The 23516-nt window shown below is 38.2% G+C and overlaps 1 protein-coding gene across 2 annotated transcripts in view; it reads left to right on the top strand.

Moving 5' to 3' along the window:
* Positions 1–23516, top strand: part of cftr (CF transmembrane conductance regulator) — a 56051-nt gene that overhangs the window by 17593 nt on the left and 14942 nt on the right. For both annotated transcript variants that reach the window (XM_044125735.1, XM_044125736.1), the window contains 13 exons: positions 2536–2699; positions 2930–3055; positions 4094–4340; positions 4647–4739; positions 7671–7847; positions 8018–8209; positions 12950–13044; positions 18762–18848; positions 20305–21067; positions 22426–22554; positions 22643–22680; positions 22878–23164; positions 23262–23341. In XM_044125735.1, coding sequence (XP_043981670.1) covers positions 2536–2699; positions 2930–3055; positions 4094–4340; positions 4647–4739; positions 7671–7847; positions 8018–8209; positions 12950–13044; positions 18762–18848; positions 20305–21067; positions 22426–22554; positions 22643–22680; positions 22878–23164; positions 23262–23341 — 2478 coding nt within the window. The remainder of the gene's footprint in view (positions 1–2535; positions 2700–2929; positions 3056–4093; positions 4341–4646; positions 4740–7670; positions 7848–8017; positions 8210–12949; positions 13045–18761; positions 18849–20304; positions 21068–22425; positions 22555–22642; positions 22681–22877; positions 23165–23261; positions 23342–23516) is intronic.

Below are 23516 nucleotides of genomic sequence, written 5' to 3'. Positions count from 1 at the left end.
TAGAAACACTCTGCAATCTGCTACAGGGCAATTATCACCTAGCTCACATATGGCCAACCTAATACAAAGGTGTTACTTGGTGTGCGTGCATGTGTGTGTGTGTGAGGGTGTATGGTGGGGTGCCTGATTAATGAAAGGAGGAAACTTACAAGTAAATGGATAACAGGGCAACTCCATGAACTGAAAACTGGGTACTTCACTATAGTACAGGTGAGATTCAGCAGAAAGGAACTGATGAAATGTGAGAGTTGGCGCGCTTCACCGTGCTGCTTTTGTTGCTTTATTCATTGTGAATAGTCATGCATCACACATAAAGTCCTGCAGGCACTTCTAAAATCATTGCGTACATTTTAGCCTGGAATTCACTTTTTAAAATGGGAGGAGGGATTCCCTCCTTATATGTTTCACATAGGGGTATAGCTAATAAACTTGACTGATACTGTCTCATGATCAGCTCTAATTTGCTGTCTTCTTATGCCTTCCTGGTTGTCATTTTAGCTGCTCTTTCTTTTTTCTCTTTCAAAGGGCTTAAAGGCAGATCATCGTTATTTGTAAGAATAGAAAAATATTCAGGAAGAATTGGGACCACTTGAAAGAGTGACCCCAGATAAATTCCTAAATAGTTAAATTCATCAGAAATAATCTGAATACAGTGCTGTAATTTGTTGCCTCTTTCCACAACTCTTTTAAAGGCATTTTAAAAGAGGGATTAAAGGCATATTTAATCTCTCTTGCCTCCGTTTCTTCTTTCTCCTTCATCTGTGTGTATCTGAGTTTGTTTTTTTTAGAAGCTCTTTGTTTCTGTGGAGGACTGATGCTGCCAAAACAAGCAATATAAACCGAAAGAAAAAGGCTTGATGAAATGAGAAATCCCAAAAAAATAAAAATAAAAGTGTTCCCAACTTAGAGCTCAGATCTTGATGTTAAAATAAAAATAAAATAGAAATAAATCTTCCTCCCACAGTTCAAAAACATGACTGTCAGGTTAATTGGACTCTAAATTATCTTTAGGTGTGAGTGTATGTGCATGGTTGTTTGTCCTGTCTGTCTCTGCGACAGACTGGCGACCTGTCCAGGTGACCCCGCCTCTCCCGAAATGTTCGCTGGAGATAGGCACCAGCAACCCTCCTGACCGCACTGGGGACAAGGGTGTACAGGAAATGGATAGATGGATAGAAATAAATCTGACTCTGATTTACTCTGACTTCTCCTCTTTTGTTTAAATCCTATTAAAACCCAGAAGGAATGGACAAAATAAAATGTGAGTAAAAGAAAAAAGTAAAGTTTATTATTTCTCAAAAATGACGACCTGTTGTAAAAATTTCTTTTGGCCAAGTTGTGGTTTCCAAACGATTCGACCATCTTCACTGCATCTCACCAAAAATCTTACAAGCATAAAGAATCTGAATGAAATAATTACCGTAGTTAATCTTTATTGCAGTTCTTTTTAATATGTATATTACATATACTCATATTGTGATATAGATAGATTTGCGCTGTATTGTGCTGCTTCACTTTTAATTGGTGTAAATAAAATGAAAGCTCCAAAACCACTTATCAGTTTCCTGCAGAAATATCTCTGTAGTAGTAGCCTTAAAAAGATAAAGCTGCCTTAAAATATATGCAGACTGTATGTTATTAAAATACATGCTAATAAAAATAAGAGTAATTAAAATAATTTAAAAAATCTTGAAAACAAGTTCTGGCTGTAAAAACTTATGGCCAAGTGTTGTTTTGTGACACATTTTTACTTTAGCTGTTTTATATGTTTCTGCACTGCATTGTGGAACAATTGAAAGAATTGTCATGCGTTTTAAAGACTAGTGTTAATAATACTTTAAATGTATGCACATTTATGTTGTGAGTCTGTACCTTGTTGGTACTCTTTAATTGCTTTCTTTCGTTTTCTCTGAAATGGTGAAAATCTACTTTTAGGCCAAACCCTGCTGGTGAGCCGTTCTAATCTTAATGCTTGTCGTTGGTCACAGTTTGTGATTATTGTAAAAGCCATATGTTAGAGACAGAGGGGAGTTTTCTCACAGCATCCCCAAAATGTTGTAATCTGTTGAATTATTCTCCATCATGGCAGAAAATCATGGACCTTCGACGTGGGTTGCGGGCTTTGATATGATGCATTTGGTGGAGGTTTTAATCTCACCTGGTGTTAGTGAAAGTGAAAGTATAGTGAAACTCAAAATACTCTGTAACATTTTGTATTTTTGCAAAGAGAGAACACAGCGACCGCATGTATGACCGCATCAATGGTCATACACTAACACTATATATATATATATATATATATATATATATATATATATATATATATAAATGCAAAAAAACATTTTAATGTTGACTTTATATGAAAGTTTTTGTATTGTGAAAAAAGATGTGTAGGTTGTTGATTTGATTGTTCAGTTTTTCTTGTTTCAGTTTTTTTTATTCAAAAATTCCTCCCTCATATGGTGTTCAAAAGCAACAGCAATGTGCCTCTTTGCTCTCATTGAACAACACTCTGTGTGTGTGTTTGCATTCCAGAGCTTGGGACTAGCACACTTTGTATGGATCACCCCTCTGCAGTGTATCCTGTGTACTGGTTTGATCTGGGAGCTGATAGAAGTGAATGGCTTCTGTGCCCTGGCAGCTCTCACTCTTCTGGGCATTCTCCAAGCGTGGCTGTCTCTGAAGATGGGACCTCCTAGGTGAGAATACGTCACCACATACGCACACACACGAATGCACACACACAGAAAATATAAATCTCCTAGTATAGCATAGAACATATCAACACTACTATAATTGTAAATCTTTGTTCAAATCTGATAAGTTCTTAGCTTTTTTTAAACTGTAGCTTCCTGTTAGTGTACATAATCATGCAAACTCAAAAATTTGCATGATTATGTTCCGATGTTAATATGCGTGCTGCATGCAGGGCGAAGCGTGCCGGGCTGATAAACCGACGTCTGGCTCTTACTTCTGAGATTGTGGAGAACATTCACTCGGTGAAGGCGTACGGCTGGGAGGAAGTGATGGAAACCATTATCAAAAACATCAGACAGTAGGGCAACACTACTCACTAGATACACAAAGAATGAAAATAATTAAAACATTATTTTCCTTAATTTGTTTTTTAAATGTGCCATTTTGTGCAGTCACTGCTCATATCAGTTGTATTCTGTTATCCTTGCTGTAATGGTGGGGTGGTCTGTCATTCAATTTAATGGGAAAAAAATGTTTAATAATATCTGATACTTCTTGTTTAAAATCTTTTTAAAATAGTGAAAAAAATGTTTAGAAATATTGTTTTTACCCAAGCTTGAAAATCAAGTTTTTATTGTAGAAAACATTGATTTTGACCCTTCAGTATAACATTCTGATTCAGAAGTCTTTGGTTGATCATGTGATTTTTAGTGTGAAACGTCTATAAGGCCTTAGGGCTGGTGTTCACACCAAGGATGAGTTCCACAGGAAACATACTAGTATTAAACATAATGTGGGTTAAATATATTTCTCTTACTTAATAAATCAGCTGATTTGCTGGTTTGTTAGTAATATGCTTCATTATGATAGTTATAAATCCTACAAGTTTACTGGTTTTTAGAGTCAGAGTTGCTCAACACTGCCTAATGATTTTACCTACTTTTTTAATTTTGATACTCTTTTTTTAAAACAGTCTTCAAATGTTACACATTTGACAGACATTAAAATTTTTAATTTCCATATTAATAATCTAAATATCCAGTACATGTTATTGAATAAAGAAGGGGTGCTTCACTAAATCGGCCCAGATTTTGGGAGATCAGTGATTGGCTGATGTGAAATCGATATTATCAACTGATCTTATCTACCTCTCCAAAGATGAGAAAATCAGCCACTGCCCCCATTTGCCCTGCCATCACCCACCTGTTCCCAACTTCATCAGTTTGTAGCTATGTTTAACAAAAACAAAAAAAATATTAACTGAAATCAGAATTGGCAGGTCAGGCTTCTTAAAGATCCCTGATAGGCAAAAAACTGCAGTGCACTGGTAGTGTAAAGTAATAGTTGTGTATGATAATATATTTACCTAAAATATAAATTTTTCTTCTCTGTTCAGGGATGAAATGACTTTAACCAGAAAGATTGGCTCTCTGCGCTATTTCTACAGTGCTTCATATTTTTTCTCTGCCATACTGGTAATCATATCGGCCATCGTGCCATATGCACTCAGTAACGGCATCATACTGCGGCGGATTTTCACCACAGCGTCATACTGCGTCGTACTACGTATGACGCTCACCCGCCAGCTGCCAGGCTCCATCCAGATGTGGTACGACACGCTGGCACTGGTCCAGAAGATTGAGGTAGGCAGAATCAGTTTTCTTAGTGTTTTTTTTAAGCACACTGATCTATTTTTGAGAATTTATGTAACTTTTAGGGATACCTCTGTTTCAAATAATATAATTTGATATTCAGATATTAGTGTGTCTCAGACAAGAAAGGACTGATTTCCATCTGAATCTTATATCTAATAAAGCTGGTGTTAAATGGATGTGATTGCTGCTTTGATTTTGAAAACTAAAATGTTAGTTTTGCATCATAATGAAGGAAACGCTGATATTGTCCATGCTGCATGCGTGTACATGTGTGTGTGTGTATTTCGCTTCCAGGATTTTCTGCTTAAGGAAGAATACAAAGTAATGGATTACAGCTTGACCACAGTTGGATTGGAGCTGATCAATGTCTCTGCATCCTGGGATGAGGTCTGTTTGCAAACTCAGTACACTTGGACAATCCTAGAGAACAATAGACCTAATTCCAGTGTAAAGGTTAAACTTTGTCCTTGTTTAGGCATTAGTCCATGTTAAACCCTGATCTGTAAGCAGATATTTAATTTAGAGTTCGATCCCTTAAATCTTGCTGGTGTAAAAGCAGTCTGAGTTCATATAAATTAACCCATTTCATTCTTTTTGCAGTTGGGTTTTACAATAATTCTGATTTGTAGAAAAATAGTCAGTGCTTGGTTATCCTAAAGCTGAGAGTCTGAAATGTGAAAGGACAGTTTTAAATATGATGACACATTTAGACTACATTTTTGTTAAAATCGACAGTTTTGAACTGACAAAAAATCTTTTCATTATTTATTTAATGAATGAATGAATCCAGCTTTTAGACCAGAATGACTAAAATGTAACTTGTGTTGGGTACAGGCACTGCCTTGATATTCCCAATTGGACACCTGAGAATCCAAATCTTAGTCCTGTTTAATAAGGCCTGCATACCTCTTCTTATTAAGCTCTAAACCCTGTAAAGGTAACGCAGTGGTGCAGAACCTGCTTTTGCACAATAACCACACGTCAGTTACTTTCAAACATTTGTTAATCGTGTTTTTGTCAAGTAAAGATGCCATATGTCTTTTATGACGTGTCCATCTCTGCTAAAACTATGGATTTTATTCATAGTTTATTAAAAAGCAAAACAATACAATGATAAAAATTAAAACCTATTTTTAAATAAGCTGTCGTCATTCTGATGCATTAAATGTAAAATGTCATTTTAAATGAACCAGTCTTCAACAAACATTACTAAATGCAAAATACATGCTGCTGCAAGCTGTTTTCATTGATATGGATTGACAATACAACTCATCAGACACAAACCAGACGTTTAATCCTTCACTTATTAAACACATTGTATAATGTAAAATCTAAAGATGAATCACTTATGGACAAATAATAATTTTACCCACAGATGATGCCTGGTTTTTTCATCTGATTTTCATATTAGTAATAATTGAAAAAAAATGTATGAAATGTGTTGAGACAAAAAATTAGACTGTCTAAATTGCCGTATGTCAGCATGAAATCCAGCAATGGTGTGTTTAGGGGGAATATTTTGTTGTTCCTTTTTCTCTATCATTATGCTAAGCTTCGACAGTACAACGCTGAGGAAAGTCAACTCCTTAATCCACAATGAGTTACAGGTGTAAAAGTTCATTCCTCACTGTCACCAGGAGAGGATTGTAATTTCTTATCTATAGTCAAAGGCTGTAAACTTAGTCTAACAGGTGTGATTCATTGTCTACCCAATACCGTGAGAAAACAGACGCCCAACAATCCCTCACTTTGCATAGTTAATTAACCAGGTGGTGTCACCACTTTGCTGGGAACACTCTAGTTCTCCCTCTGAGACTTGGTGTTCATTACCCAATTCCCAAATTCTGTTTTTACTCTCTTCCTGGAATGTGTGGATTCGCTCACAAATGCCAAGAGGGCTGTTGTTCTTTCTTTTTTCTTTACAGCTGACAGCGTGTACGTCAGCTCATTACAATGACAATTTCATGTACAAACTACAACCAATACTGGCATTACTGGAGCTTAGGCCAATAAAACGTCACGGGGGGTCAATGAATAACCTAGTGAGTCATGCAGGGTTCCCCTTTTCTAGCATAGCTCTGCGTCATCCTTTAATCTGGTCAGAGGCAGAGACAGATGGGTTGAAAAGGCTATTGTGGGCCTTTGTGAGTCTTCTCCTGTCCTTGTGCTTCTTTTCCTCAGACTCAGAGGAGTTTACTCTGGTGTCATTGTCTGAAAGAACAAGATAAGGCAGAAAAATTTGAAAACTATTCTGCTTACAGGCAAACAACCTAAAACTTTTATGGATTTTCTTTTAGCAATCCCATTTTTCCCTTTAACTCTATATTTGTGTAATGCATGTCTCAATTTTTATTTGCTTTGGAAACTCTTCAGTAATTTTTTGTCTCTCAGGTTTTCTTTGCTAGTCATTTCCTTCAGGTCAGTAGTAACCAGAGATTTGTCATTGGGAAATCAAATCGCCGTTCTGTTTGGCATGGCGTTGTCGACAGTCATCTCCATGTGACTGGCAGAGAGCATCCCAGTCTGTTGCCTATAAATAACCCCACACAGACCTTCTTCAGCTTCCTCTGACCATATTTGCAGAACTGTTTTATCATAGGTTGCCTCTGAAGAAGGTGTTCATACAACAAGTAAAGAAAAACAAGAGGCAAGAGGAGGTAGACCTCCTACATACAAGAGCAATGTGCCCTTGACATCCTTGACACTTGCATGATTTTTTCTGGTCGATCAGCTGATCTCAGCAAAACACATAATATTGCAATCCTGATAATGTTTATCTAGTTTGCCAGACATGTCAAGGTGATGGTGAAATGGTCTAAACTTCCTACTTCTCTCTCTTTACTGGTCCTGCTCTGGAATTTTCACTTATCTAATTTAGATATTATTTGAACTTTTGAGAGATTGATACGGTACTCCTGCTAATCATAACAATTTTTGGTCAACAGTTTGATATTAGGGTATTGGAGTACAAAAATCATTGCAAATCATTCATCCTTCAGCTTCCACTTCAAATCCCAAAAGAATACATAAACATTATGTGGTTGTAATATGGAAAAAGTGTGAAAATCTTCAAGAGATATGAATAATTTTTCAAGGCAATGTAAAAAAAAAAAAAAAGAAAAAAGAAGATTGAAAATAATTCAACCCAAACCTGCCAAGTTATGCTAATGTGTAGCTAGTACGATATGGTAAGCTCTTACAAGTCAAAAGTGGACATTTAATAACAGAATTTTCATGGACTGGTATCTTCATAGTGTTAAGGATTGTAAATACCTCTGTGTCTTCGTCACTTTACTCAAACTCTAAATTCTCTTGCAGGGTATTGTTGAGCTCTTTGAGAAGATCAAGCGGGAGAACAAAGCAAATGGACACATGACCGGTGACGATGGACTGTTCTTCACTAACTTATACATCACACCTGTTCTCAAAAACATCAACCTACGCCTAGAGGAAGGCATGATGCTCGGAGTGGCTGGATCTACTGGGTCTGGAAAGGTATTTCAAACAAATAGTTAAAGCAATGCTTATGCTCTTTATAGTAAAAATATGTAATGTGAATACTGTAAGTGAAATGCTTCGACTGTAAAACGCAGCGGGACGCAACCAAACCCTGTTTATCTTGAGCTTAAAATGTTGTAGAAGTCGGTGTTCCCCATTTTCTTCAGAGTTCCCTTCTCATGATGATCCTGGGAGAGCTGGTGCCATCAGAGGGCAAAATTAGACACAGTGGTCGAGTTTCGTATTCACCGCAGACTTCTTGGATAATGCCAGGGACCATTCGTGACAACATCCTTTTCGGCTTGACTTATGACGAATTTCGCTACACTTCCATCATTAAGGCCTGCCAGCTGGAAGAGGTATGCTCACTTCTACCTACAGCTCATTCGTTCTTTCTTGTTTCATGGATCTGTAAAAAAAATAAAATAAAAAAATTCACCCCAGGAAGGATAACTTGTTTCATAGCAAGAAACATGAGAAGCGTGCCTTGCAATTGAAGAGATAATATATTTAAGAACAAGCAAAAGGCACAATGCTTATAAGAAGAAAACAAAATATTTTATTGCTCTCCATTTAGCTCAAATCTTAACTGCAATTTTTTTTTTCTTTTTTTTACTAAATTGAAATGTCAACAGTTGCTCCATTAATGATTCTGTTTTACTCCAGGTCTAACTGTTCCAGGTTTCTTTTGTCTACTTATGCAACAGCTATACAACGCACCAAAACAAACAGACACACACACACGGTCATGTTTTCATGACTGGTGGAGGCTTTACGTTGACTTCCATTCATTTTCTGCAGCATAACCATTACCCTAAACCTAAACCTAAACCTAAACATAGCCATCACAGTCCTAACCACTAACCCAAAAACAGCATTTTCCTTCATGGGGACCAAGAAAATGTCCCCACAACCCTACATTCTAGACAGAAATATGTTCCCACAAGGATATAAAAACCTGGTTTGTACACGCAAACACACCCTTGTAGTTCTATACACACTGAGGACTTTGTATTGACTTCCATTTATTTAACTGCATTCACACCTAACCCATACATTTTTCTCAACTCTACCCCTTCCCTGAACCAAAACTTCAACCACAATACAACTAAACCTAACTTGTAGAGAGTAGTAGAAATGCAAAAAATGTGAGGACTGGGTAAAGGTCACTTTTTACAAAAGCTCTCCCTTTGTTGGTAAGTATTGTGAAAGGGGTTCTGTGTATGCAGTATCTACAATTACCCACTCACAGACACTCACAGGCAAATGTGTATTTGCACATTTTGTTTTCCTACGCTGAAACACAGACACTCACACTCATGAGCTTCAGTGTTGAGTGATGGACACTCAGCATAATAAAGTCTCTCCTGAATTCCCTGGTTATGTCACTGCTGTGGAAAATGAGCCTTTTTTCTCTCAGTCACTGGCACCGTTCAGTAAACCAGAAGTACATTTTAGACCTGAGAGGGTTTTGTTGACTTAATTTGTCCTGTTAAATCATTTTGTTACTGAACGACAAATGCTTACGGAAGATTTGGGTAGTAGTTGTGAAATTTATATTCAATAATATTTTTCCCACAACTGTTTCTGTGGGTCACACCATCATATATACTCAATGCTTTATTCATTGTAGAACAGACATTGGCTTGGTCATTTGAACAAAAACACATTATATTGCCACAGCAAACAAAGCCAGCATCCAACACCAGTGTGCCTTTTTTAGAGGGGTTGGTTTTGTTTTTCAGGAGTTTGGGATGTAAGGGTGTAAAAGTCTGACTTTAGTTTGTTGTTTTTTTTCTCAATTCTTTACATTTCTATTGCATTATGTATAGACGTGAAGGGAAATGTTTGAGTGTGTGTAATATGAAGAATAGCAAACTAGATACGTTTCAGATTGTTGTTTAAAGCTTTGTCTCTAAAATTGATTCATGATCCATTAAATTTAAACCTGTGCATTGAAAAGAATGTTGCTTTTTCTGTTTTGTTTGCTATTGGTCCTCTTTAATGACACTCTGACCAGAGTATTCCTGTTTCAGAACAATTTAATAAGCTACAGTTGAACAAATGCATGTATTTCTTGGTGTTGAATCTTCGAGCACAGTGGTGTCCAATGCTAGTCCTCAGGTGGTTAGACTTCATAGGAAGCTAAATCAGACAGACGTCTGCATAACAGTAAAAAAAGATGCCATGGTTTCTCATAATTGACTCTAATACCAAAAGATACAATGAAAAAAAGGAGAGGGGCGGGAATTGAAACTTAAAGAACTCCACAAGACAGAGGTTCTGAAATGGACTTAAAGTTTGGTGTATGAACACAGAAACTTTTGTCCTGCAGGTATGAACAAAGGCAATAGGATGTTAGAGTACTGTGGTCGACAGTGTCAAATGCTGTTGTTGGGCCTTAAAGTTCTAAAGTCTCCAAATTCCCATTCTTGTTTAAAAAGTCAATTAATTGGATAAAAACAATTTCATCCAGTGTTTTTGAACAAAACAGCAGTTTTGAGATTAATCTAAAATTTGAGGACATTAAGGAATCAATGCTGGTGTTCAGTTTTCCTTATCTCCACTCTTGATGGTAGAGCCAATCAGCCCCAAGGAAAATGAATGACACTCCTGGACTGGCTACTTTGCAAGCACCAACCAATACTGTGTCAAGTAGCAGTTTAACTTTAAATTTATGGTATGATTTGTAAGCAGTTAAATTTTCCATGGATAATTTGGAAAATACTTGAACAGCGAGGGTTCACTGTATAATAATTACTCCAACCCTATTTATACAAGTGGTTTAAATGAACCATGACACTAAATGCCAACTGTAAGCTAATAAATGAAGTCAAGTGGAGTCAAATAAGTTTCTCCAAAATCTCTGTGGTTCTGGAAAATACATGTTTGCATTTACAAACGGTGTTATGTTCATAGTTTCAGGTGAAGAAATGAAATGTGTTTAGGAACACTATCCTTCCAACAAAATGGAAACCTGTACAATTTAAAACATTGTTTGGTAATTTGTCTGTGATGTCCAGATGCAACACAGGTCAGCAGTTTGAGTTCAGGATCGTTTTTAAATTTGACTGATTGTATTGGTGAATGCTAAGTGGCTTAGCAAAGAAAAAGTAAAATGATTAAACATTAGTTCATAAGCAAAGAGCTGGACAGTGGTGCAGTTGGTAGCACTTTAACAAGAAGGTCCTGGGTTCGATTCCCGGCCCGGGGTCTTTCTGCATGGAGTTTGCATGTTCTTCCTGTGCATGGTGGGTTCTTTCTGGGTTCTCCAGCTTCCTCCCACAGTCCAAAAACATGACTGTCAGGTTAATTGGACTCACTAAAAATTCTCCCTAGGTGTGAGTGTGTGTGTGTGTGTGTGTGTGTGTGTGCGTGTGCGTGTGTGTGTTTGTGCATGGTTGTATGTGTCTGTGTTACCCTGCGACAGACTGGCGACCTGTCCAGGGTGATCGCAGCTGGAGATAGAGACCAGAAACCCTCCCGATCCCATTAGGGACAAAGGTGAACAGAAAATGGATGGATGGATGGAATTCATAAGCAGTCATTGTCCAAAAAATAGCTTAAAACCACTTTGAGATGATTAAAAAAACCAAAGTGACTTACATTTAGAAGGAGTTTCAATGAGTGACTTAGTTTTGTCTTCCTATACTGACTTATTGTACAAGGTATTATCATATTAATCATATTAACTTGATCCCCTATGCTCCAATTGGGACAGCGGAAGCTGTTGTAAAGAAGGTAGGATGTTTCAATGGTATAAACTTCATAGTGTTAGTTTGTCCCTTTGGTCTCCATTTATTGTCACCAGTTAGCTTGTCTCTATTTACCAAACCCATGTGCTTCTCCTATCTGTGGTTTGTGTTTTGATGTGGCTTGATGTGTCATTCCTAATAATTTGATAATAAAGTAGAGAAAGCTGATTAAGATGTTCTATTTGTGATCTGTTCATCTCTTGATACAAAATGACTTACATTTCTGCCTTCCTGCATGTTCCATGTCAGAAAGAGATCGAAAGATCAAAAGTGTAAAGTAGAACCACTTTGTGGTGTTCAACTTTCCTTTCATCTGCTGAAGGTTTCGCGCTCTCTTGCTGAATTATCTGCAGACATGTCTCCTCATAACAGAAAACAAAGTTTTCCTTAAAATAGCCTCTGAATTAAGCCTGGCCATTGCTTTCCATCTCTCTTCAGTGCTCCATCTGAGATTTGTCCCATTAAGCTTGATTTCTCAGGATGAATTTCATCCTAGTCTGTTAGCATACAGAATGAAGAGCTGTAAAAGACAAGGTCGGGTTTCTTGTTTTTGAATTGTAGTCAGCCTATGTATGGTTGTAGTTTGGCAATGGCAGTGGAGGAAGTGAAAAAAATCTAGTAATTAAAGTTTTTAAAACATTTTATTGTTGGCCAAGTTTCATAGCACTATTTGTTCATAACTGGCTCATTACATAACATCACAACCAAATGTTAGCAATCCAATTGTTTAAAATTTCAACAATCAGAGAAATAACAATAACTGATTGTTGGTTGTCCCTCTGGATGAGGCAAAGTAGAACAACAGGCTAGTTTTAACCAAGCTACTTCTAAATGGTATAAAGTTGCTTTTCATTTGCATCCAGTCAAACTTAAAATGGTCCGATTCCAATCATTACCATCTTGTTACTCAAGTTTAATTCCTTCTTCTGCACTTTTTGTACTTCTGTCTTCATATGGTTAATATTCTGTGTAGCTCTCACTTACACTTCACATAAATGTTTGTCAAGTCAATTCTTTTGTTCTGCTGTGTTGGTTTCCATTTGTGTGGACTACAATTAACCCCATCTCAGTGGTCCCCACTCTTAAATTCCCATAATCCTTCACTTTGTTTGGGTTTAGATCCTTGGAACCAATTAGTAGATGTTTGGCAGGATGGGGAAGCATATTGATATCATTCCAAGTTTACACATCCATCTTTGTATGTCAACAAGGTGAATAAGCATATAAGGCGTCATTCCTGTCATTAGTAACAGCTCCTTTTCTATTCATTGTGTTTTATCATTTTTCAAGCTGCATTTACTACACAGAATTCTGACCCAGTGACTCCTTTGTTTCTGTCTGAAGGATTTTGACTTGCTGCCTGAGAAAGATAAGACGCCCATTGCTGAGGGAGGGGTTACCCTTAGTGGAGGTCAAAGAGCAAGGATCTGCCTCGCCAGGTACTCACACACTAATTGGTCACTGTGGTGCATTGCTCATAAAACGTTGCAATGATCTTATTAATTATTAAAGAACAATTGTGTGAGTCATACATAAGTGTTGTGAAGCAATAAATGGCAGTGTGGTCTGATAAAAAAAGTTGTTTCTCTGAAATTCAAGTTAAAAGGCAACAACGAATACCAAAGGTATAGGCACCAGAACCAGGGGACTCAGGGGGCCTTTGCCCCTCCCCCACTTTATGGCCTTGCCCTGCCCGTTTGCTGGTCCCATCAGACATTTACACAGGCTGCACACAACTCTAACAATTCATGACTGACATCTCTGTGTTTGTATACAGACAAAGGTACAGATAAAACCTCCAGCACTGAGATCTGGACCAAATCTAAGGCTCCAGATCATAACAGTCACCCAAAGGTTTACAGACATGCGGCAGTTTCAGGTCGGGTTGGGGTCATGAACCAGTCTGACGTCTGAAAAAAGGCTTGGACTCTGATCCGGTCCAGATCTGAACTAATTCTGCCTAATTGTTAAATGAAATTTCTGTATTTGTCACCATTTATAGAACTGTGACGATACTTTCTTTCTAATAGAATTGGGGAAAAAAAAAAAAAGACATCGGGCCCATGTCTGTTTGGGAGTCCGAACCAAATGCTCACCCACACTTTGCCCAGAGCAGATCGTTTTTGCTCAGGTCAAAAAATAATTGCATGAATTTGTTTTGGGTTTTTTTCCTCTTTGCTCTTTGTGATGGTCTGAGCAGTCAAAGGAGATTCAGGCACAGGTTTAGATTCAAAAGTGTTTTTTTTTTATTGAACCCAGAACAACAAACATGGGTCAATAATGAACAAATTAGGAATTTGGGCCCATAAAAGAGGTCAAAGTAACAAAATTCAACTCAGGCTAACAAACAGACCTACTGAAACAAACAGACCTACTGAAATGAGACAAAAGGGGAAACTTAAATACTGGCTGATCGGGCCACATAGAAAACACAAAGGGGGAAACACACAAAAACCTAACTATAACTAACAAAGGAAAATTCCATTCCCCCCCACTTGCTGATGAGTAGTGGTGTAAACCAATTTGCAGTTTCAATAGGCTGGCTCCACCCCTTCTCCACCTCTGTTCTCCTGAAGGACTGGAGCAGCCAGCACTGAGGTGACTCAAAAACAAACAAAGGTTAAATCAAGCAGAACACAACAGTGTAAACTAAAATGTGCGCACTTATTCCAGAATACAGTGTTATGCCTTTCCTTAAACCAAATTATTCTGTAAATTAAATCCTAAACTTAAAGAAATCCAAATATAAATGTAATGAGAATGGCTGACCTATTGTGTGATTAAATATTACCGCATTTGTGTGGCTGTAGTTGCAGCCATCACACTCTTCCAAAAGCCAATCAGCCATCAGTAGTCATAAATATCAATAGCTAGTGATGGTTTTCAGGTCTCTGTTGGCTGTTGAAATTCATCTGCTAAATAAAAAGAGCAGTAAAGTTTATTCATGGTGTTTTTCATTTTGTTTTTAATGCAAAAATATTGTCAACAGTCTTACTCAAACATCTCTTTCCCACACAATTTGTGGAACATGCAGCAAATATAATCTGCGCAGCCTTTTGGTTTCAGACCCACAGCATCCAGATAGCGCTGCTGCACCGTAACATGATGATACACTGGAACCATTAGGTTGTCCTGCTGCTCTAAATTGGCATTGCTGGAGAATATTTGACATCTATTTACTATTATTTTTTTAATGTTCCAAATATTTGACTAGTCGTGGTTTTTGTCATATCTGTCTATACTGTGGCTGTATTCTGCGTAGGCCTGTCATGATAACAAATTTTGCAAAGAGATTAATTGTCTCGAAAATTATTGCGATAAACGATAATATTGTTTGAAGACCTTTGTACACTGATTTAATGGAAAGGATATAATAATTTATAATTTCATAACCAATCATCCTGTAGTGTGTGGTGTGTTACGGTAGATCGTTGTGGCCACTCTGATCTAAATCAGGGGTTTTCCCCACTGGGAGCTTAATGCAGCCTGTTGAATGTGACAGGTAGCCAATCAGAAGAACTCCAGCGGACATTGGAGATGATATGTGGAAACAACATTAATGTTTATTCAACATTTGGTGCAAAGAATATAGAAATGACGAGGGGAGGAGTTGGAGCCAAATTGCTACCAGTTGATGAACCCGTTAACATTTCAGCTGTTCTTCGTTAACGTGACATAAAAAGGTTCTAATGATTTTCATTCAGTCAGGACGTTACGCTGACACTAGAGCCACATGCACTGCAGGTAGATTGTAGTAAAACATTGATTAATGCCTGGTTTTAAAATTAGTTAACTGAACTTGTAGCCATTATTTTGTTCCCCTTGTTGGACACCACACGGCACGATGGAACCAGATGGAACCGTTATACCTAGGATTTCTGTCGGCTAATGTGTCATCTCTCAGGTTTTGAAAATGGGCCGACAGCTCTAAGATGGTGTAGTGTGAACTGGACATTACACTGAGGAAATGAGGAAGGGAGGGTCAGTGGAGAGCAGCGGAGTTGAGCCTTTTTTCATTCAGTGTCATCAACAGAAAGAGAAAAAGGCCGGAAGAGACGATAACGCCAATAATTAAAATGACGTTGATAGTTTTAATTTATCGTACGATTAATTGATTTATCATTTATGGCGACAGGTCTAATTGTGTGTATTTTATACTTGTAATAAGTAGCTGAGCACAGGGCGCCTGGAGATGCACTGTGTGTACCTTTAGATTTTCCTTTAAGTAAAACAGAAAAGAATATTTTATTTGTTATCAAATCTTTATTTGTATAGCACATTTCAGCAGCAAGGCATTTCAAAGTGCTTTACATCAAATCAAACACATTCTATGTTGCATTGTTGATTCAATGCAACATAGAATCAACAATAAAAACAATATCAAGTCAGATTCCGTCAATAAATTTGCAATTGATTACATTTCAAATACAACTCTAAACAAGTGGGTTTTTAGTTGAGATTTAAAGGAAGTCAGTGTTTCAGCTGTTTTACAGTTTTCTGGAAGTTTGTTCCAGATTTTTGGTGCATAGATGCTGAATGCTGCTTCTCCTCGTTTGGTTCTGGGGATGCAGAGCAGAACCAGAACCAGAAGACCTGAGAGTTCTGGAAGGTTGATACAACAGCAGCAGATCTTTAATGTATTGTGGTGTTAAACCATTCAGTGATTTATAAACTAACAACAATATTTTAAAGTCTATTCTCTGAGCTACAGGGAGCCAGTGGAGGGACTTTAAAACTGGTGTTATGTGCTCTATCTTCCTGGTTTTAGTGAGAACTCCAGCAGCAGCATTCTGGATCAGCTGCAGCTGTTTGATTGATTTGTTGGACAGACCTGTGAAGACGGCGTTACAATAATCAATACGACTGAAGATAAACGCATGGATGAGTTTCTCTAGATCTGGCTGAGACATTAGTCCTTTAATCCTGGAAATGTTCTTCAGGTGATAGAAGGCCGTCTTTGTGACTGTCTTTACGTGGCTCTGAAGGTTCAGGTCAGAGTCCATCACTACTCCCAGGTTTCTGGCCTGATCGCTGGTTTTTAGTTGTAATAACTGAAGCTATGCACTGACTCTAGATCTATAACTCTAGATCTGTAACTCTAGATCTACAACTCTAGATCTATAACTCTAGATCTATAACTCTAGATCGTTCCTCTTTAGGTCCAAAAATAATAACTTCAGTTTTGTTTTTGTTCAGCTGGAGGAAGTTTTGGCACGTCGACACATTTATCTGTTCTAAGCATCTGTTCAGTGATTGGATGAGTTCTGAGTCTCCTGATGACATCGTAATGTAGAGCTGTGTGTCATCTGCATAGTTATGGTAGCTAATATTATATTATATAATATAATATTATTATAATATTATTATAATATAATTATATTATATAATATTATAACCTGAGCTAGTGGGAGCATAGAGATATTGAATAAGAGGTGTCCTAGGATTGAACCTTGGGTTACCCCACATGTGACCTTTGACCTCTTTGATGAGAAGTTTCCAATTGAAACAAAGAAATCTAACCCTCTAATTATCTAACCCTCTTTACTATTAACAACATTTAGGAGAAAAAAAGATTTATTGTGTCAAAACATCTTGTATGTAGCGAGTCTGTGAGAGTCCTGGATGTCGCACACAGCCTAAATCTTATGGGTCAGTTTACTTTTGTAAATTTGGCGGCTTGGCACTTTTTGTGTAAGGTAAAAATGAACAAGCAGAGTTTGAATCCTCCCGTAGTTCTAAGATCGGTCATGTGGATCCTTCCAGAGCTTTTTACCGTGTGCGCGGTTCTGACGGATCACCGGTTTATGTGTGTGTGTGGTTTGGTTTGAAGAGCTGACGGATCACCGGTTTATGTGTGTGTGTGGTTTGGTTTGAAGAGCTGACGGGTCACCCGGTTTATGTGTGTGTGTGGTTTGGTTTGAAGAGCTGACGGGTCACCCGGTTGTACAACTGTTTAACCTGCTACTGTTCACACCAATGATGTAAAGATGACAAAACCTTCATACAAACACGTGTTTTAATACCGGCGATTTCTGTATTCAGCTGTTCTTAGGTCGGCTGCAGGCATTTATCCTCTTTTACATTTTTTCAGATTCCAGTTTTGAAAACAGAATAAACTCCATTCCGCCATCTAAATGCTCTGTGTAAAGCTGCCTTCTGCATGTTCCCCACTGACAACTTAACATTTTTATCTGATTATTCCCCACCTAATCTCTATGACCGCAGCGCATTTAATAGCAATCATCAAATCTAGCCAGACCGCAGTGCATGGTAGACCCGAAAACGTTGTCCTCCAGGTAAGGGGTGTTTACTGTTTACATCACGGAAAATTGCGACAAACCCACCGAATTGATTGACGGTGCCATCACATCAATTGTGCGTGCCTGACATTCAAAGTGCGTAACAGAGGTGACCAAACAGCCCATGACCCTCCCACCTCAGAAATGGATCTGACCAAAGGAATTTGCTGGTATTCAACCAGAATGTGTTGCTTGTCCATTGAAATCTCCAGAAATGCCTCAAGATGACATTTGTATTGAACTGGTGCAACATAAAGAAACTGAAGTGACCTCAACTGAATCCACCTCATCACAGTTCAGTCATTTAATTAAGAGTAGAGTCACATACTTATATCATGGTGATACTTGTACAGCAGTTTATGAACAATTTTAGATCAAATTCTGCCATCAACAGGATCTGCCAGGTTTATCTTTATGTTATACTGTTGCCTGACAACCCAAGTCTATTTTTTATTCCTGTTTATCATTTTTCAGAACTATTTAAGGACCTGAGTCACATTCCTACTGATGAAGCTTTATTGCCTCACTAAATCTCTATAAAGGACACCATAGTCACTCTAATATTCCAGTGCATTGTTTATGTGGTTATTGATATGTGGTTACAGTTTGGATATTTATTTCTGCCATTCCTGAAAGTGTTTGCTTTTTTTAGTAGTGTCATAGAAACATTGCTTCCTTTAAGCACTCTGTAGACAGGTGGCCTCTCCCCACTCTACACCAGTTACCTTTTTCCCCTCCTTTCCAATGTTTGCTTTCTGTAAAACTTTATTGTCTTCACACTTTGCAACAGTTTTTTGCTGTCTTTGTGCCCTCCGATTAGATATGAATATTGTTTGTTTTGTTTGTTTTTACGGTAGGGCCGTATATAAAGATGCAGAGCTGTACCTGCTCGATTCACCTTTCACCCACCTGGACATTGCAACAGAGAAAGAGATCTTTGACAAGTAAGGATCCCAACAGAGAGTCTTTCATATAGCAGTGGTGGGGGTTGGGAGAGCTGCAGAAAGTTCAAGGTCAAGGCTCTCCCTGTGTCTCAAATGTTTATTGACTGTGGGGAAATTTCTCTGGTAACAGTGTAGTCTTCTGAGAAAGTGGAGGTTTTTTTTTCCTTTTTACATCACGGAAAATGAATTGGAATGGTTATGCCAAAATACCATCTATTAGTTGTTATTTTATGACAAAAATATAGATAAAAACACATGGTAAAATTATATTTGATTTAAAGGATCGGTATGATGTAAAATTGCCTTTTTATAATGTTGTTCCCTAATCAAAAACACACCTGGAGTGTTGCTTTGATTCTTTCATGCATGTTTGATTCTCCAGTGGAAACCATTCGGGTTTGTAAAGCACCAAGCTCCGTCTTCCATGCACAGCTCCTTCTAGGAGCTGCAGTTTCCAAATCAAGTTTCTGCATGACAGAGCATTCCTACCTCACTCAGCTCCTTCAAACTAGCAGCAGCAGCAACAATTAGCAAACACTTGGTGTAAATGCCCTTCAGTTGACATAATTATAGAATATACTTCTCAGTGGAATGCTGCTGAAAATGTTGTTAAAGCGCTAATGGAGAAGCGGTGCTCCTTGAAGCAACACTGAAGGCAGAGTGTTGAAAAGAGCAGAAACTTCTTAAAGAGACAGAAGCCCAGATTTAAAGACGTTAAATTGCAAAGTCAAATTTCTTTTCAGTCATGTTTGATACATAGCATACATAGCATTTTATTTAACAACTAAAGTTATCATAATTATTTATTTTATTTTATTATGCTGTAAAATGATACTGTCAGGCTGCAAAACATAACTGCCCCTTTAACAACTACACATTATAAACAACTTTGATCTAAAATTTAAAAGTGACTTTTATAAAATGGCATGCCATTATTTTAGTGAGGAAGAAAAACTAAAGCTCCTTTAAAAACAAAAAATTACTTTTCTTCCACCTTCTTTCTTTTTTTCTGACAGTTTTAATTATCTGAGGACTTTGCTAAATTATAATCATATTTTTCTTCAGTAAGCATTCATCGTTCTCATACAGCAGCTGACAGTTCGGCTTTAGCGTTCTCGTGTTTGCTGCTGTTCTTCCATTTCTTTCATTGTGCATTCCTATTTTTGGAACATTTTTCCTCTTCATCAGTTCTGACACTTTGAAGAACAAAACGTTCCTATCTTATTAGCATATTCTCCACAGTTTAGAGCAGACCAACTGGGATTAACCAGCGTCACTGTGCTGATTTACCTTCTTCAAGGAGTCTTAGAATTGTTTCCATTGTTTCAGCAGACAGCTCTCTCCTGTTGGGGTTTTCTTTGTGCAACTGATTGCAAAGTTCTGCAAAGACCTCTTATTTGTGATTTGAATGAATTCCCTTATATTTTGGAATTATAAGTGCGTTTACAATCTGCAGATGTGTCTGTAAACTAATGGCCTCCAAGACTCGTGTTGTGGTCACCAGCAAATTGGAGCACCTGAAGCGGGCGGATCGAATCCTTCTGTTGCACAACGGAGACTGCTACTTTTACGGGACCTTCTCGGAGCTTCAAGCGCAGCGGCCAGACTTCAGCTCCCTGCTGCTTGGACTCGAAGCTTACGACAACATCAAAGCGGAGCGGCGTGGCTCCATTCTCACGGAAACTCTTCGCAGAGTCTCTGTAGATGAAACGGCAAATTTCCGAGGCCCAGACCCTAATCGCCAGTCCTTCCGCCACGCACCGTCTCACAGCCACGCTATGGGCGATGGCTATCCCGAAAAACGCAAGCCTTCGCTCATCCTCAACCCTCTTGCAGCTGCCCGCAAGTTTTCATTCATCGGGAACTCCCAGCAGACAAATAACTTCCAGTCAACATCCATGGACGATGGGGCGCATGAACTTTCAGAGAGAAGATTTTCTGTGGTGCCTGAGGACGACCAGGTAGAGGAGGTGCTTCCGCGGAGTAACCTGTATCACCACGGGTTGCAGCACCTCAACGGCAGGCGCCAGTCTGTTCTGGCGTTCATCACCAATGCTCAAGGTCAGGAGCGGAGAGAACAAATGCAGTCGTCCTTCAGAAAAAAGTTGTCCATCACCCCACAGTGCAACCTGGCATCCGAGCTGGACATCTACGCCCGGCGCCTGTCCAAAGACAGTGTGTTTGACATAAGTGAGGAAGTGGATGAAGTAGACATGGAGGTAAGATTTGCTACTACTACTTATAACAGGAAATTCAGTTTTTTATGAGCACAGCTGTGCCTGGTTCATCACAGTTACAACACTTAGATGTAAAAATGCAATTAAGCATGAACTTCCTCTTATTAATCTGGCTCTACATCACGTGTCAAACTCGAGGCCCGTGGGCCAAATTTGTCCCACTAGAAGATTTTATGTGGCCCTCTGGAAATAGAATCTTTAAAATAAAAGTTGTCCATCCATCCATTTTCAGTTCACCCTTGTCCCTAATGGGGTCGGGAGGGTTGTTGGTGTCTATCTTCAGCTACGTTCTGGGCGAGAGGCGGGGTCACCCTGGACAGGTCACCAGTTTGTCACAGGGCAATAAGAGTTGTGTTTTTTACATATTATTTTATCAATCAGCAGTTTTATTTGTTTTGTGCCAAATTAGATAAAGGTAAAAACATGTTTAATATTACTTAATTTCAAGACTTTCTCACTAAATGCAGAGTCAGCTGTTTATTAATAGGCAGTTTTAACAACATATTCTGCCATAAACGGCCCTTTAAAGGCATTCTTGATCGTGATGTGGCCCAAAATGAAAACGAGCTTGACACAGCTGTTCTATATCATAAACATTTGGTTTGTTAGCCTATTATTGAACTGTTCTGTGTGAACTCACATGCTAGAGCTATGCTGCTAGTTGCTGCCAGTGTCACCTATCTCTGTTAAGGGTGGGTATTTTTGTTTATATTTTTATTTTGTGACTGACTGTCATTTGCACTGTAGAAATGAAATGAAATTTCTGTGCTCTTTTAGCTCCTTCAACTCTCCTAGTTGTTTGGAAGGTATTCTGAATCATTAATGCCTAACATTAGTGTACAAAACACCAACACACCTAAACACACTCTCTGGACAATTATTAGACTACTAAAATCTGCTCATTTTTTATTTCATTTAAAAGATTCAAAATTTCTCTTTCATATATTAAAGATAGTTTCACATTCAATTTCAAACATGTCCTCTTTTGGGCGTGCTGTGGTGGCATAGGGGTTAAGCACAACCCACAAATGGAGGCCTTAGTCCTCGTGCTGCTGTCGCAGGTTCGATTCCTGGCCTGGCGACCTTTGGCACATGTCTTTCCCCCACTTTCCTGTCAATTCACTGTCAAATAAAGGCCTCTAGGACCAATAAAATATAAGAAAAACATGTACCCTTTATTTTTTTTTCTTTTACAAAGTTTAAAATCAAACTGTTTAATAAAGCCGTTAGGTGCTGAATCTTCCTTCATACCTGTTTTCTTTGCTTTATTGTATTTTCGCAACAAAAGATACATTCATATTTGCCATTTATGCAAAAATGATGGTTTTACTTTTTCACAGGAGTGCTTTGCAGATGAACGGGAGAAGATATTTGAAACTACCTCATGGAGTACTTACCTACGTTACATTTCCACCAATAGGAGTTTAATCTATGTCCTAATTTTCATTGTGATTGTCTTTGCCATTGAGGTAAAATTCTGTTTATTTTTTTATTTAAAAGTGTTTTTCAACTTTGTAATTTTAATTAACTGTAAATTCCTCTTTTTTCATTCATCAGGTTGCTGGATGTGTCATTGGCATTTTTCTCATTACTGAGTGAGTGTTGTGTACGTTCCTGTACATACAAACTCACCATGTGGTAAAATGGAATAATGTTTTTAAATTATGTCTGTTATTTCGTACATAATCATAATTAAGGGCTAAATAGTCAAAAGACATTTCCAATCTGCGATGGAGCTTTGATGAAAAGTGAATCCGTGTTTTAATGTCCGTCTTTTGCTTCATTCAACCAGTGAGATATGGAGGGATGGTGCCAATCCAAATTCACCAAACTACATTGATGAGCAGCACCCTAATGCGTCATCGACTCCTGTCCACCTCGCTGTCATAGTCACACCAACCAGCGCCTACTACATCATCTACATATTCTTTGCTCACTCAGACAGCATACTGGCCCTTGGAGTCTTCAGGGGTCTTCCTTTAGTCCACACGTTGCTCACCGTGTCTAAAAGACTTCACGAACAGATGCTTAGCTCTGTGCTACGGGCCCCCATGTCTGTGCTTAACACCATGAAAACAGGTACTCTGCTTTTTGGTACCGCTTCTCTCTTTGTGGTGGTAACACTGCACAGTAGATTTATTTCCCGTCTTTTTCTTTTTCGTTTTTCTCTTTCTAGGCCGGATAATGAACAGATTCACCAAGGACATGGCTGTCATTGATGACATGCTACCTCTAGTGCTGTTTGACCTCATACAGGTATTTGACGACACAACAAAGAAAGTTGATGTTGTTGCAGAGAGAATCTTACCTTTGTTGTACCGACACGTATTCCCTTGATTCACATTGTTGATACCTCTGTCATATCAAATGTTGTTTTGTTTGTCATGCAAATATTACATTTTTTGGATTGTAATTTTTCCAGATACAACTA

This window comes from Gambusia affinis, linkage group LG08 (assembly GCF_019740435.1).
Source record: "Gambusia affinis linkage group LG08, SWU_Gaff_1.0, whole genome shotgun sequence".
Taxonomy (NCBI): domain Eukaryota; kingdom Metazoa; phylum Chordata; class Actinopteri; order Cyprinodontiformes; family Poeciliidae; genus Gambusia; species Gambusia affinis.
Note: the sequence above shows the minus strand (reverse complement) of the source record. Positions and strands in the feature narration are given on the sequence as shown.